Source organism: Mirounga angustirostris, unplaced genomic scaffold, assembly GCF_029215605.1.
Source record: "Mirounga angustirostris isolate CCGP_5_RB_7025 unplaced genomic scaffold, mMirAng1.0.hap1 SCAF_5, whole genome shotgun sequence".
Taxonomy (NCBI): Eukaryota; Metazoa; Chordata; class Mammalia; order Carnivora; family Phocidae; genus Mirounga; species Mirounga angustirostris.
Window position 1 is genome coordinate 8,338,848 of NW_026991713.1, and position 14,115 is coordinate 8,352,962.

The following is a 14,115-nucleotide window of genomic DNA, read 5'->3' on the forward strand; positions in this document are numbered from 1 at the left end:
TCCCGTTGGACGAGCCAGATTGCCTCCATCCCGGATTCCTCCCATCGCGTGCTGGGTGCCGGGTGGCTGCCATCCCATGGCCTGTCTCCTTGCTGGGAGGAAGAGCTGCTGGGAGAAGTCTAGATGCGTCAGAGGCCTGGAGTACATGGCAGTAATTGAGCTCCATTCCCCCCGTGCACCGTGTGCGCGGCCCCTGCTAGGACAGAGGGGAGGGGGCGTAGGAGCCGGCCCAGCAGTGAGCATCACTGGCTCCCACACCACTGTTCGCACGCGGATGTTCGAGCTCAGGTGTGTCCTTCCCTGGTCCCAGGGGAGGAGAGAGCCTCAGCTCGTGGCCCTGGAGAGGAAGAGTCTGCTGGGAGAGTTCCTAGTTTGTTCTTGTTCCCTATCGGCGGTCTTCTCACCACCGCAGATTTCCCCAGGTGCGCCCCACAGTTCACCTCTGCTGTGACCCCCGCCTCCGTTCCTCCCGTGTGAACAGCAGACCCCGGCAGAACCTCTTCCCCCAGCAGTGCCGAGCGGGTGGTTGGGACATGAAGTTTTTGAAATACCCTATTTGTCTTTCCTTCCTTTTGTGTCCTGGGATTTCCACACTAGGGCCCTGGTGCTCCCACTCCTCCCTCCCAGCCTGGCCGCAGCCAGGACCCTGGCCATGCGGCCGGGCAGGGCACTTTGAGCCAGCTGGGTGGATTTTCTCCTGGTGGCTGCTGCTGCCAGCTCTTGGGTCTCTGGGAGTCGCAGGCCACTAAAAGGAGGTCACCATACGTCCACTCTGAGTAGGTGCACCTTTTCCAGAAGCCCTTAGCCTGTCCCTGCCTTCCAGGGGGTCGAGACAGCCCAGTGAGGAGCCGTGTTCTCAGGCTGTTTGTCCCTTTGAGCCTTCATTGCAGGGGCCACAAGCCTCTGTGGGAAGAGGAGAGTTTTGTGCCACCAGAGGATGGACATGAAGTGCTTTTAACAGCAGGGAAACATCTAGATGAGACAGAGGAGGCTACAGGCTGCAGGGAGGGAGCATGGAACTTGACTCTGAGCTGGACACAGTGTAGAGTCAAAGGCAAGGGAGTGCTTTAACAGCGGAGTAGCTAGCACTCTTCTGCCTTTGTGTCCGGGTCATGATGATGAGCTTTCCTGGAGCTCTTTTGGACCCAGAAGGCAGGTCAGCTGCTGGGCTTTCTCCTGTCTGCCTTGCTGGGCTGGAGGTCGGGGCGCAGGCACCTCTCTCCATTTGTGGGGGCTGGAGGTGGAATCTTACGCCGGCTTTGACTTTCAGTGGGCCAGGTGAACTACCCGAAAGTAGCGGACAGCTCTTCCTTTGATGAGGACAGCAGTGACGCCTTATCCCCTGAGCAGCCTGCCAGCCATGAATCCCAGGGCTCGGTGCCGTCACCCTTGGAAGCCCGAGTCAGTGAGCCACTGCCTAGTGCCACCTCTGTATCCCCCACTCAGGTGAGCTTGTCCCTCCGGATGCTTTCCCCACTCCCCAAGGGCCCCACACTTGCTGGAGCTGTCCAGAGTGAGGTGTCACCTGGGCCAGGGGGGACTGGGAAGCCGAGGGTGTTGCTCTGCGAGGTCCTGAGCCGGCTGCTTGAGCCCCAGAGATGTCGGCAGTGGGCCCCATTTCAGCTGCCTTGGCCAGCCCGCTGCCGAGCTGGGGCTGCCTCCCAGTGGGATCCCTGAGGCCCCCTGGCCAGCCCCTGCATCCACGCAGACCCGCCTGCTTCCCCCTCATTCAGTTAGTGACCTGTTCGCCTGCTCTCTGTGGCTCCGTGTTCCAGTTCCCTCCGCCCTGCCTCCCGGGGGCTGTTCCTTGCACGCAGTGCTGCTGCTGGAGGAGATGCCTGCAGCCCCCTCTGGGCAGGGAAGGGCTGAGATGCACCACCGCCTGATATGGCTGTGTCCCCCGCCTTTCTCAGGTTGTGTCTCAACTCCCATTGGGCCCGGATTCCGGAGAAACACTTTTCCTGGCCGAGCAGCCTCCTCTGCCTCCCAGCCTCACCAACGGAACCACAGCCCCAGTGGCCAAGCCCACTCCGACGCTCATTAAGGTACAGGTCCCCAGCCAACTGCCCTCCCTCCCCTTCCCGGGCCCCTCCGAGCCCTGCTGTGATTTCGTCCCAGTGGAGGGACAGCTGCAGGGAGTGGGGTGCATATCTCTTCCCCCTGGTCAGGGGCCAACAGAGTTCCTCCTCTCTCCATGGGCACTGGCTGTCACACCCACAAGCACCGCTTGCTGAGTGCGGTGGGCCGGGGTCTGGACGGGCTCTTCCTGGCTCTTATTCCACCCTCCCCCATGAAAACACGCTCAGCACAATCCCGTGAGGCAGTCATAGTCTATTCTGTGAGTGAAAAAACTGAGAAGTGAAAGGATGGACTCGAGGTCACACATGGGCCGTTTTGGGCATTTTCTTTTTTTTAAGGGTTTATTTTGAGTAATCTCTACACCCAACATGGAGCTTGAACTTTGAACTCCAAGATCAAGACTGAGCCAGCAGGTGCCCCTGGGCATTTTTTATTCTCCTCTAAGGCCTGATCTAACATGTCTGAGGGGCAGGGCTTACCACCAGCCCCTGAGATGCCCATCTTTGTGTGGGGGACACTGTTTTGGGCGCTGAGGTGAATTACGTGTAGCAGCACCAAGAGCCAGTGCCCGGCGCCCCCCCCCAACCCCCCAGAGCCTCCTGCCTCCAGGGTCTCGGGGACTTAGCCCCCAGCCGACTGCCCACTGGCGCCTCCACACCTGTGGCCCTGCTCCTCCTGGGAGGCTTCCCTTCCTTCTTGCCCCACCTGCTTCTCGGTCTCACTCATCCTTTTGTCTAATCGTCTCCGTCCCGCCCCCCCCAGCCATCCCGGTTCCCCCTCCCTTGCTGGAGCCAAGCCCTCGCTGTGCCTCTGACTGCTGCCTGTGTGCGTGGGGGGCGCTCCCTGGTGCCCTCCTGAGTGGCGCCCCCGCCCCCGCCCCCAGGCCTTCCCTGTTGGCATGATCTCTGCGGGGCCATGAGGCCCTGCTGCTGGCAGGAAAGTTCAAGTTTTGTGGCTTCCCTGTCCCAGAGGAGGTGGTGAGCCACTCCTCCTGGGGTCCCAGTGCCCAGGCCTTCCTTCGTCGGGGCACCTCTCTTGGCCTCTGTGGTGTGTTCCTGGTTGGCCACAGATGTCAGATTGTTTCCCCCCAAAATCCTTCCTCAGATCTGCTCCTCATCACACAACTGGTGCCTTTCTTTGACCACTACACGTCTGAAGGATAGTTTAAATATATCCGTGTACCCTTCCTCTTTTCTGGGTAATGCCTCAGCCTTTGCAGGCTGGCTCCCCAAGCCCCGCGCGCACTGACCACAGGCCTGTGTGGAGGGCAGGCGCTCCGTCAGCCAGCTGTCGTGTTCACGCTTTGCTCCAGGTCACGGTCACGTCTGCATTCCCTGATCTCTCTCTCCCCAGGCTAGAGGCTCTCTTGAGTAAGCGGGGCTGGGCACAACCCGCCCCGGCCAGCCGGGCCCTCCCTCCCAGGCGCGCTTGTGGGCGCTGACGAGGCCACTGCTGGTGGAGGAGCGTGGAACCGGGCGGGGTGGAGGAAGGGGGGGCCCTTCTGAGAAGCCAGCACTGCCCCCTGATGGCGCCCCCCATCTGCTGTGCCCTCAGCAAAGCCAACCCAAGTCTGCCAGTGAGAAGTCACAGCGCAGCAAGAAAGCCAAGGAGCTGAAGCCAAAGGTGAAGAAGCTCAAGTATCACCAGTACATCCCCCCGGACCAAAAGCAGGACAAGGGGGCGCCTCCCATGGACTCCTCCTACGCCAAGATCCTGCAGCAGCAGCAGCTCTTCCTCCAGCTGCAGATCCTCAACCAGCAGCAGCAGCAGCACTATAACTACCAGACCATCCTGCCTGCCCCGCCGAAGTAGGAGCCCGCCGCCGCCCGCCCTGCCCGTCCCGCCCAGAGGCGCCCTGCCCGGCCGATGCCAGGCCTGGCTGGGTGAACCCCAGATCTTTAAGGACCCTTTGGTCTGAGCCCTCCTGCCCCATGCCCATCTCTGCCCCGAGGGCGATGCTGGCCAGGTGCTCATGTCTACCATTTCTTCTCCTCAGGCCCGCAGGCGAGGCCCCGGGGAGCGGTGGGGCCCCCCCGACACGCAGCCTCTCCACGACCAGCAGTGGCTCCAGCTCGGGCGCTCCCGGGCCCAGTGGGCTGGCGCGTCAGAACAGCACCCCGCTGACTGGCAAGCCGGGAGCCCTGCCTGCCAACCTGGATGACATGAAGGTAGGTGGGCGCCCCCTTCCCACTGGAGCCACTGCCGGCCCCACCTCCCGCGGGGGGCTGGCCTAGTGTTCATCTGTAGGGAGAGCGCGAGCCCCACGGCCTTGGAAGGCCGAGCCGAGCTCCAGACTCTGGTCTCCTCCAGCAGAGGCCCCTGGAGCCTGCTGCAAGGTTTGCGTGGCCCTGGTCATCCATGGCATCTGCCTTGTCATCCTAGTCATTACCATTAACTACAGCAGCCAGCGTCTGCCTGGGGCCTCGGGGCCTACCGACCCCTTTATACAATTTCTCTTCCTTGGCCCTTGCTGTGCAGCATGAGGCTTAAGGACGAGCAGGCGGAGGTGTTGAGGGCAGAGAGGCTTGCCTGAGGTCTCAGAGCTGGCTGGTGGTAGAGTCAGGATTCAAACTTGGGGCTGTCCACTTCAACTCCCCAACCTTTTCCACTTTGCTAATGCTGCCACTGAATTTGCTGCATCTGCTTGGGAAAAGAGTGGCCCATGCTTGGGGCACAGACCCTGCTCATGTCCTGGGGTCTTGGAAGGTGGGTCATGTCCGGGGCCTGGTCTGTTTCTTCTGCCCCAATCAGAAGATGAAACAGATCAAATTCTCCCTGGAGAGTTTGTGCTCAGGAGCAGACCGGCCCCTCCTGAGTCAGATCCGACCCCAGCAAGACGCAGCCCTTGTGCGGGTAGCTGGGTACAGACATCAGAGTCCATCAGACCTGGCTTTAACGTCTAGCTCTGCTGCTCATTAGTGGTGATCTTGAAGTTACTTTACTTTTGTGAGCTCAGTTTTCTCATCTGTAAAATCAGTCCAGTTGATTCAATGAAGTATTTAAGTCATTGAACACCAGGGCCCATGCTGGGGCTGGGGACACCTGAGAGCATCTCATGCCCAGACGGGAGGGGAAGAGTATTTTAACCAGGCCTCCTGTGTGGTGAGGATGGCGAAAGGGAGGAGGCCGGGCTCACGGCACACACGTCCCACCCTCCAGGGCTGTGGGAAGGTCAGGGGCTCGTGGATCTGAAGGACCAGTGGGACCCAGATGGTTGAAGCCTAATGAACAAAGATCTCATCCTTCCCACCTCCCCGACTGCCCTCTTACCTAGACCCAGTTCTCTCTGTCGCCCTGCCCCACCCCTGACTCTCGGCCCCCTTGCAGGTGGCAGAGCTGAAGCAGGAGCTAAAGCTGCGGTCACTGCCCGTCTCAGGCACCAAGACAGACCTGATCGAGCGTCTACGTGCATACCAAGAACAAGTCAGCCCTGCCCCAGGAGCCCCCAAGGGCCCTGCTGCCCCCTCCATCCTGCCCAAGGCTGGGGAGGTAGTGGTCGCCTTCCCGGCTGCCCGACTAAGCACGGGGCCTGCCCTGGTGGCAGCAGGCCTGGCCCCAGCTGAGGTGGTGGTGGCCACGGTGACCAGTAACGGAGTGGTGAAATTTGGCAGCACAGGCTCCACACCCCCCGTGTCTCCCACCCCCTCAGAGCGTTCACTGCTCAGCACAGGCGATGAGAACTCCACACCCGGGGACACCTTTGGCGAGATGGTGACATCGCCACTGACCCAGCTCACCCTGCAGGCCTCGCCATTACAGATCCTTGTGAAGGAGGAGGGCCCCCGGGCCGGGTCCTGCTGCCTGAGCCCTGGGGTACGGGCTGAGCTTGAGGGGCGTGACAAGGACCAGATGCTGCAGGAAAAGGACAAGCAAATTGAAGAGCTGACCCGCATGCTGCGCCAGAAACAGCAGCTCGTGGAGTGGCTGAGGTTGCAGCTGGAGCAAGAGAAGCGGGCCCAGCAGCCGGCCCCGGCCCCCCTTGGCACCCCAGTCAAGCAGGAAAACAGCTTCTCCAGCTGCCAGCTGAGCCGGCAGCCCACAGGTTCTGCTCACCCCTTCAGCCCCAGCCTGGCGGCCCCCACTGCCCACCATGCAGACACTCGTCCCCTGGTGCCCCCGGCCGTGGTAGTGAAGCAGGAAGCTGCGCTGCCGGAGCCTGAGCCAGCCCCTGCTCCCCAGCTGCTTCTGGGCCCCCAGGGCCCCAGCCTCATCAAGGGGGTCACGCCTCCCACCCTCATCACTGACTCCACAGGGACCCACCTTGTCCTCACCGTGACCAATAAGAATGCAGACAGCCCCAGCCTGGCCAGCAGGAGCCCCGAGCAGGTACCTGGGTGTGGGGAGGGGCTGGGGCCGCGGGAGAGCGTGAGGAGACTAAGGGTAACAGTCCGTTTACCAGGCACCCCACGGCTGGGCAGATTGTGCTCGCTTCCTTTAAACTTCCACTCAGTCCTCTGAAACGAGGGATGGCCATCCCTATGTCACCGAGGGGAGGTACTAGGACTTGGGAAGATTAAGGGAGCTGCCGAAGACCCCACAGCCCTGAGGGTGGAGCTGTCAGGGACCACCCATCTCTGTACCCCGGGCGGAGGGCCCCCCTGAGCAGCCCGCACCCAGGCCTGCCTCTGCTCCATGGGGGTGGGACAGGCCCCGGTGAGGGTCGGGGAAGCCCCCTACCTGGGAGAGGCCAGCCGTGCCCCCCACCCCCAAGCCGTCATGGGCAGCTGGCTCCCTGCTGGTGCTACCCTCACAGCCCAGACCCTCCAGCCAGCCTGGTCCACAGGTGAGGCTGCGTTAGGCTTTGTGTGGCCTCTCAGCCCTGCAGAGCTCGGGGCTGGAGGAGGGGACGGTGGGCAGTGACAGGAACCGGGCCCCTCAGGATGGGAGACCAGGGTCCCTGAGCAGCCTCCGGCAGAAAGGGAGGAGACAGGGGAATCGCCCAGAGCCCCACCCTCTGCAGGGTCAGAGGTCAGGCAGGGCCTCCCCAGTCTCCTATTCCTTCTTCCCCAATGGCTTCCGTGCAAGCTTCCTAAAAGCCAGTGCAGCAGCAGGTTGTCCTGTGTCCCAGAAGGTAGGTTCCTCCTGCCTTGCCTTCCTGGAATGTGCTGGGCCCCAGGCCTGCTTCCCTCAGGATCCCAGCCACCGGTTCTCTTACCATTCTGTCCAGCCCTTGTCCCAGCCTGGTTCTCCAGCCCCTGGCCCACCAGCCCAGATGGACCTAGAGCACCCATCACAGCCCCTCTTTGGGACCCCTACTTCTCTGCTGAAGAAGGAGCCGCCTGGCTATGAGGAAGCCGTGAGCCAGCAGCCCAGACAGCAGGTGAAGAAGGTAGACCGGGGCCCGGCCAGGGTGGGCGTCTGCCTGGGCTGCTGGGCTGGACTCCCACAGTCCCCCCGACCAAGCCAACTGGAAGATAGGGGCAGAGGAGGCCTTGCAGGGCCGGGGAGGTGGCCAGCGGGGTGGGTGTGGATGGAGGGGGCATTATGGGCAGACTGGCCAGAGCCTGGCCTGACAGAGGAGTGAGCTCTGAGAGCCTGAGCCCAGGCCGGTGGGCTCTGCAGGTCTGGCTGCCAACTCAAGGGTGGAAGGAAGGGGTTCTGCCCTGAGCTAGGCTGGAGGCCTCCTGCTCTAGATTTTCATTTTTTTTCCCCCCTATTTGTCCTACAGGAGAATGGTTCCTCCAGCCAGCAGATGGATGACCTGTTTGACATTCTTATTCAGAGTGGAGGTAAAGCCCAGACTCCTGAGCTGACTCCTCCACCAACCTCCTCCTTGCCCCATAGGTTGTGTTCAGCCCTAGGGTGCTTGATTACTGATTTTTGTTCCGTTATGGAACACTTAAGGGGCTGACGGGCCTTGTAGTTTGGATGTAGCAACAGCTGAGACGTATACCGTCTCCAGGGCTTGGACAAGGACACCGCTCAGGGGTGCAGCCCTCAAGCATTGATTGCTTTACCCAGCACCCACTGCGTGGTGGGCACTGTCGCCGTGGCCTGGGGTGCAGTGATGAACGAAACAGAGATGTTCACCTTTGCATGGTCTAGTGTGAGATGAATGAATAGTAGACAGATTGTATCGTGGGAGGAGCAGATATTACGGAAAGCTGGGGAGGGTCTCAGGTGTGTGGGGGCATTTGAGTTGACCTTGTTGGGCTCCCTGGGGGGCACCTGTGGGGCCAGGTGTGCTCGAGGGGCGGGGTGGGCACAGGAGGGAGAGAAGTCGCGCAGGTCGGGGCAGATCACGAGGCCTCACGGGCGCATGGCGGAAGGGCTCGGACTCTGGGCGAAGTTGAATGGAGGGTTGTTCTAGCTGGAAGGGCAGGAGCTAGGAGGCCGCTGTGGGAGTCCAGGGGGCCCGGGCCAGCCTGTGGCAGGGAGGTGGAGAAGGACCCGAGTCTCGGTGTATTTTGGAGAGCCAGCCGATTTCCTTATGGATTAGGCCTGTGTGTGGCAAGACGATAGGATGACAGCCATGGATGTTACCAAGGGTTCGGCCTGAGTGACCCAGATGCAGCTGCAAGACTGCCAGGGGGAGCCCCAGGGGGTGCACTGGGGATGCGTCCCGTGCAGCCTCAGGCTGTGTCCTGAGACAGCCAAGCAGGGGCGTCACCTGTTGGCATCTAGATGCACATTTGGAGCCATGAGATTGGGTGAGCAGAGAGGAGGATGAGGCATAGTCCAGGGGCACGAGCAGATCATGCTCCGCAGTGGGCAGAGTGGGAGGGTGTCCTCAAGACCGTGAAGTCCTGAAGTCCAGGGCTGTCACTGGGTGGCCAGGGGAGACAGTGACCAAGATCTGGTCACGGGGTTAGCATCGTGGTTGGCCGCTGGTGACCTCAGCCAGGTGCTACAGTGGGACCATGGGCAAGGGCCTGGGGGGTGTAGGAGCCAGCAAGTCCGGATGGCTCTCTGCAGAGGGTTTCCTGCAAAGTGAGCAAGGAGCCAGCCTGTTTGCGTGCTGGTGGCGGAGGTCCCTGAGTGCGGGGGGCGCAGGGCAGGTGAGGGGGGCTCAGCGTCAGGTAGGAGCTGGGGGAGTTCCCTGATGGCAGCAGCCAAGAAGGCAGGGTGCGTGGAAGTTCTCTGAGCGCTTTACTGGTGGCAGTAGGGGGAGGGTTAGCAAGATGGTACAGGTGAAGTGAGCACTCAGCCGGGGAATCGTACACTTTAAAATGGTGACATTTATGGGCACCTGGCTGGTTCAGTCCATGGAACATCTGACTCTTGACCTTGGGGTTGTGAGTTCGAACCCCGTGTAGGGTGTAGGGATCATTTTTTTTTTTAATTTTAAGTAAATAAAATGGTGGATTTTATCTCAAAAAGAAACCCCGCAGAGTGTAAGAGCTGATGTTACCCTCAAGGTCAGATTCTGACCTTAGCAAGGCTCTGCGGATTCTGGAGTCTGGCGTCTGAGGCACATTTCTAAGAAGCACAGGGGGCACTGAGGCTACTGGGCTGGGCGGTGCTCGCAGGCCGTTGGAGAGGCTGGTCTGGAGCCCGGGAGAGGGGCCTGGGCACAGATTTGGGGAGTTCCTGGTGTCCAGACAGGAACCCAAACTGGGAGGGCTCAGGCTTCCTGGAAAAAGAGATGATGCCAGAAGCAGAGAGGGAGCAGGCCAGGCCTTGAGCGCTAGCAGTGAAGGCATGGCAGAGAAAGGGAGCTGGGGGTGCTGTCCGTCTGCCCCCCGAGGAACACAGAACTGGCCAGAGAGGTGGCACAGATGCCCCGGGAAGGCATTTGAATGGGGGTGGGCATCTGGGGAGACCGAGCTTGGTGAGATGGGCAGGCGTGTCAGGCTGGGACGGGAGGAGAGCGGGAGTGCCAGGGAGCAAGCCTGGTTGGTTTCTGCATGTATTTTTTTTTTATTGTGGTGAAATACACATAAAATTTGCCATTCTGGTCATTTTAAAATGTATAAATTCAGTAGCATTAAATACATTCAGTGTTGTGCAGCCATCACCACCATCCGTCTGTAGAATGTTTTCGTCATCCTGGACTGACACTTGGATCCTGGTAGGCAGGAACTCCCTCCCCCAACCCCCGGGGAACCTCTGTTCTACTCTCTGCTCTGAATTTGCCTGCTCTAGGGACCTCATACCAGTGGAATCTTCTAGTACCTGTCCTTTGGTTTCTGGCTTACTTCACATAGCACAGTGCCCTCAAGGTTCATCCGTGTTGTAGCTGGTCATCAGTTTCCTGCCTTTTAATGGCCGCGTGAGATCCCACTGTAGGGACAGAATACCTTGTGCCGATCTGCTCACCCGTGAGGGACACTTGAGCGGACTTAGGCTGTTGTACGTATGGTGCTGTGAGCGCTGGCGTACTTGCATCTGCTGGGATCCCTGCACGTCTTCCACAGCGGCTGCACCGTGTTTGTTCCCACCAGCCGTGCACAAAGGCTCCCATCTCTCTACATCCTCACCAACACTTACTACTAGCCATCCTACTGGGTGTGAGGTGGTGGTCCTTTGTGGGTTTGATTTGCATTTCCCTAAAGACTAATGAGGTTGAGCATCTTCTCTTGTCCTTACGGGTCATTTGCAGATCTTTCATTGGAGAAATGGTGGAGTCCTTTGCCCTTTTTCCCTGTGGGGTTTTGTTGTTAAGTTGGAGCTCTTTAGTCTGGATGTGAACCATCAGATCCAAGGTGTGCGGACATTTCCTCCCACTCTGGGTTGTCTTTGCTCTTGATGGTGTCCTTTGGTGCACAAATTTAAAATTTTTTATACGATCTAGTTAATGTATTTTTATTGTTGCGTTTTTGGTGCAACCAAGAAATCATTACCGAATCCAGTGAAGATTTCCCCATTTTTCCCTAAGAGTTCTGTGGTTTCAGCTCCCCAATTTAGGTCTTTGACCTATTTGGAGTTAACTTTTTGTATGTGGTGTAAAGTAGGGCCAGCCTCAGGTCCTTTTCAGGCCTGGTTCCTGACATCCATTCACTTTGTTGTTTGCCAGAAATTTCAGCAGATTTCAAGGAGCCACCACCTTCCTTACCAGAGAAAGAGAAGCCCCCCTCGATGGCAACTTGCGGGTCACCCCTGGCCACGCCGTCCCCCCCCTCTGCTGAGCTCCCCCAGGTGCCGCCGCCTCCCTCGGGCTCTCCTGTCCTCCCTGGGCGCCTAGAGGACTTCCTGGAGAGCAGCACGGGACTGCCCCTGCTGACGGGCGGGCATGAGGGGCCAGAACCCCTCTCCCTCATCGACGACCTCCACAGCCAGATGCTGAGCAGCTCTGCCATCCTGGACCACCCCCCCTCACCCATGGACACCTCGGAATTGCACTTTGCACCTGAGCCCAGCGGTGTAGGCCTGGACCTGGCTGATGGCCACCTGGACAGCATGGACTGGCTGGAGCTGTCATCGGGCGGCCCCGTGCTCAGCCTGGCCCCGCTCAGCACCACTGCACCCAGCCTCTTCTCCACGGACTTCCTCGACGGTCACGACTTGCAACTCCACTGGGATTCCTGCTTGTAGCTCTCAGGCTGCAGGGACGGGACAGGAGGGGCTGGAAGCCGGGGAGCCTTGGTAACTCCTGGGAGCTCCGCGTGCTCGGCCTGATCCCACCTCCATGTGGTCATGAGTCCTGACAATCACAGGCCCTGCTTGCCCCTCCCTGGGAGGCTGGAGCAGGCCATGCTGCCACCTGGCTCAGGCTCACCAAGGAGAGAAGCCGCCCAGGAGCAGCTTTGGTCTCAGCCTAGAGTTCAGGAGGCCTGGACAGGCCAGGGCCATTCTATTGACCTCCTTTTGTGAGGTCGGAGGTGCAGTCTGGCTGCAGTTTGCTCAGGCAGGCGAGGCCCAGGGCGGATCTCCTTCCTTCTCTCCCCCTCGCCGCGCCCCCCCCCCCCGCTCCTCCCCCCCCCCCCCCCCCCCCCGCGAGGGAAGAAACTAGCTGGGCCTCTACCTCCCTGTTCCCCGTGATGCCAACCCCAGGGTCCCAGGCTTCCTGGGAGAGGAGTCCCTTGCCATTTTAGTGTCTTGGTGTTGTGTAACCCTTTAGTGGCTGGTGGCAAACGGTTTCTGTACAGGTGTATATATCTCTATATCTATATTGCCATACATATGTATACATCGATTTTGGGGGGCTGGGAGGTGGATTTGCGCTCCCTCCCATTCTGTGCACAATGTAGAAGGGCCTGGAGACCACCGCTCCTGGGGTTGGATGCAGCTCACCTCGGCCCCATCACGCGTGTTTGACATGTAGACACCCTGCCACAGCCTGTGCCCTGCTCCGACTAGTGCCACGAGGGCAGAGGTGCTTCCCGGCCACACCCACCCCCCCACATTCCGTCCCGCTGCCTCACTGCAGCCGCGGTGGCCCTGGGACAGGAGGGGTGTCAGCCCTCAAGCTGTGGCCACCTCTTGCCCTGGGGCCCAGCCTCCCTTCTGGCCTGTCACTGTTGTTAACGGGATTAGGGATGGAGTCACCAAACCAGTGCTGGGACAGAGGTCGGGAAGCTGTGTGGACTTTTTAAAATAAAAACTAAAACACTGATTTTGGTCCATTTTTGTTCAGTCCATGGAGGAGGTGGGTGATAGGGCTGGCTCCTAGGCTTTCTAGACCATTCCAGAAAGGACAGAACCTTGGACATACAGCTCTATGGCCCTGGCTGGACAGAAGACGGGAGGTGGTTTCCCAAGGACACAATTTATTGACAAGCCAAAGAGCCTGTGGCCACCCCCTCCCCTTCCTGAGCACAAACGGACAGAACAGAGATGGCGCCCCACCTCCTCACGAGGTTTTGGCTGGTACAAACTCTGAAACTGGGGCCCAGGCTGGGCACTCCCCTAGGCACTGGGAGAAGCCGGCTCAGCCCCACCTTCTGCTCCTGCCGCCCACTGTCCTCTAGTGACATCCTGAGTGTTCCAGGTGGTGTCCCCGTTCACCGTGCCGCCTGGCCAGAGCTCCAGTGTCGCTTTCCCTTGACCCCCCCCGCAGCTTGGAATGGGCCCAGGCCACCTCAGACCCCATCCCCAAGCAGACCCAAGCCTGGCCAGGACTGTGCTGTCCTCTTCTTGCTTGAGGAAGGGGCTGCTCGGTAGCCAGCAGGTTGGGGGGAGGCCTGGCTTGACGGGCCGCTGGAGGAAGAGCATCACCCGTCTATGTCCCAGCTGAAGAGGTGGTGCTTCACGAGCATGTCCTGAACACCCTCCTTCAGTGGCTTCTTCTCCTGCACATGGGAACAGCCTCTGTCACGGGCGGCACAGCGGGGGATGCAGGATCACACGGCAAGGAAGCCCGAGAGGGCAGGGGCCAGAGCGGCTCGTGGCCCGCGTGATGCCGGCACTCGGGGTCCCCACAGGCCCTGCCCGAGCCGCCCACGAGGTGTCTGGGGTGGCCTGCCCCACCCCAGGCCGTCCCCACGGCGGGAAGGCGGGCCGGGCCGCAGGGCCGAGAGCCAAGCCCAACCACGCACCTCTCTCTTCACAGGAAGTTCCCAGTCCTGGGAGAGGCTGAAGGCGAAGCAGCAGAGGACGCTAGAGGTGAGGAAGGGAGCGGTCAGCTCTGCCCGCGCCGACCCCACCCCGGGCCCCTGGGCAGGGGACTCACCGGAGCTCGCACTTGATCTGGACCCAGCCAGGGCTGCGCAGGAAGGACCAGGGCTGGTACCACTTCTCCACAGTAGGCAGGCTGGAGCAGAGCACCTCGAGCCACAGGTGCAGGACCTGCTCGCTGGGGACAGGCGGGGAGGAGTGGGCGCCTCTCCCCCCACACCTTGGCGGGGAGCCGGTGTCTGCACAGCGGCCTAGCTCTGGCTCCTCCCCACTGGGAGGCACTCGGGCCCACTGTCCCCACAGCCCCAGTTCTTCCCTCTCTGTGTCTGAGACTCGGCCACCACCTGCTGCACCCAGGGGCCTTAGCCCTGCTGGTCAGTCCAGGAGGGAAGCCCACGGCCATGTTAGGAGCTGGTCTCCTGGAGGCTGTCCCCTCCGCTGGGTGGCAAATGCAGAAAGCAGACTCACGCTGGCCCGGGTCTGGGCCTCACAGATGCCCAAGCTCCCTTCAAGCCAGTGCCCCCTCGCTAGTTGGTTGTG

The 14,115-nt window shown here is 60.5% G+C and overlaps 2 protein-coding genes across 11 annotated transcripts in view; one reads left to right on the forward strand and one right to left on the reverse strand.

Moving 5' to 3' along the window:
• Positions 1 to 12,574, forward strand: part of MRTFA (myocardin related transcription factor A) — a 196,412-nt gene extending 183,838 nt beyond the window's left edge. For 6 of the 7 annotated variants that reach the window (XM_064590573.1, XM_045872474.3, XM_054506800.2 and 3 more), the window contains 8 exons: positions 1,271 to 1,446; positions 1,914 to 2,045; positions 3,634 to 3,887; positions 4,076 to 4,247; positions 5,407 to 6,405; positions 7,247 to 7,408; positions 7,748 to 7,808; positions 11,036 to 12,574. In XM_064590573.1, coding sequence (XP_064446643.1) covers positions 1,271 to 1,446; positions 1,914 to 2,045; positions 3,634 to 3,887; positions 4,076 to 4,247; positions 5,407 to 6,405; positions 7,247 to 7,408; positions 7,748 to 7,808; positions 11,036 to 11,553 — 2,474 coding nt within the window. In that variant the 3' untranslated portion in view covers positions 11,554 to 12,574. The remainder of the gene's footprint in view (positions 1 to 1,270; positions 1,447 to 1,913; positions 2,046 to 3,633; positions 3,888 to 4,075; positions 4,248 to 5,406; positions 6,406 to 7,246; positions 7,409 to 7,747; positions 7,809 to 11,035) is intronic. The other variant, XM_054506798.2, reaches the window with a different exon arrangement.
• Positions 12,575 to 13,112: 538 nt separating this feature from the next.
• The window catches only part of SGSM3 (small G protein signaling modulator 3), a 50,359-nt gene continuing 49,356 nt past the window's right edge, over positions 13,113 to 14,115 (reverse strand). For all 4 annotated transcript variants that reach the window (XM_045872478.3, XM_045872477.3, XM_045872480.3 and 1 more), the window contains 3 exons: positions 13,631 to 13,753; positions 13,497 to 13,557; positions 13,113 to 13,250 (listed from right to left, as the gene is read on the reverse strand). In XM_045872478.3, the coding sequence (XP_045728434.1) occupies positions 13,173 to 13,250; positions 13,497 to 13,557; positions 13,631 to 13,753 (262 nt within the window). In that variant the 3' untranslated portion in view covers positions 13,113 to 13,172. The remainder of the gene's footprint in view (positions 13,251 to 13,496; positions 13,558 to 13,630; positions 13,754 to 14,115) is intronic.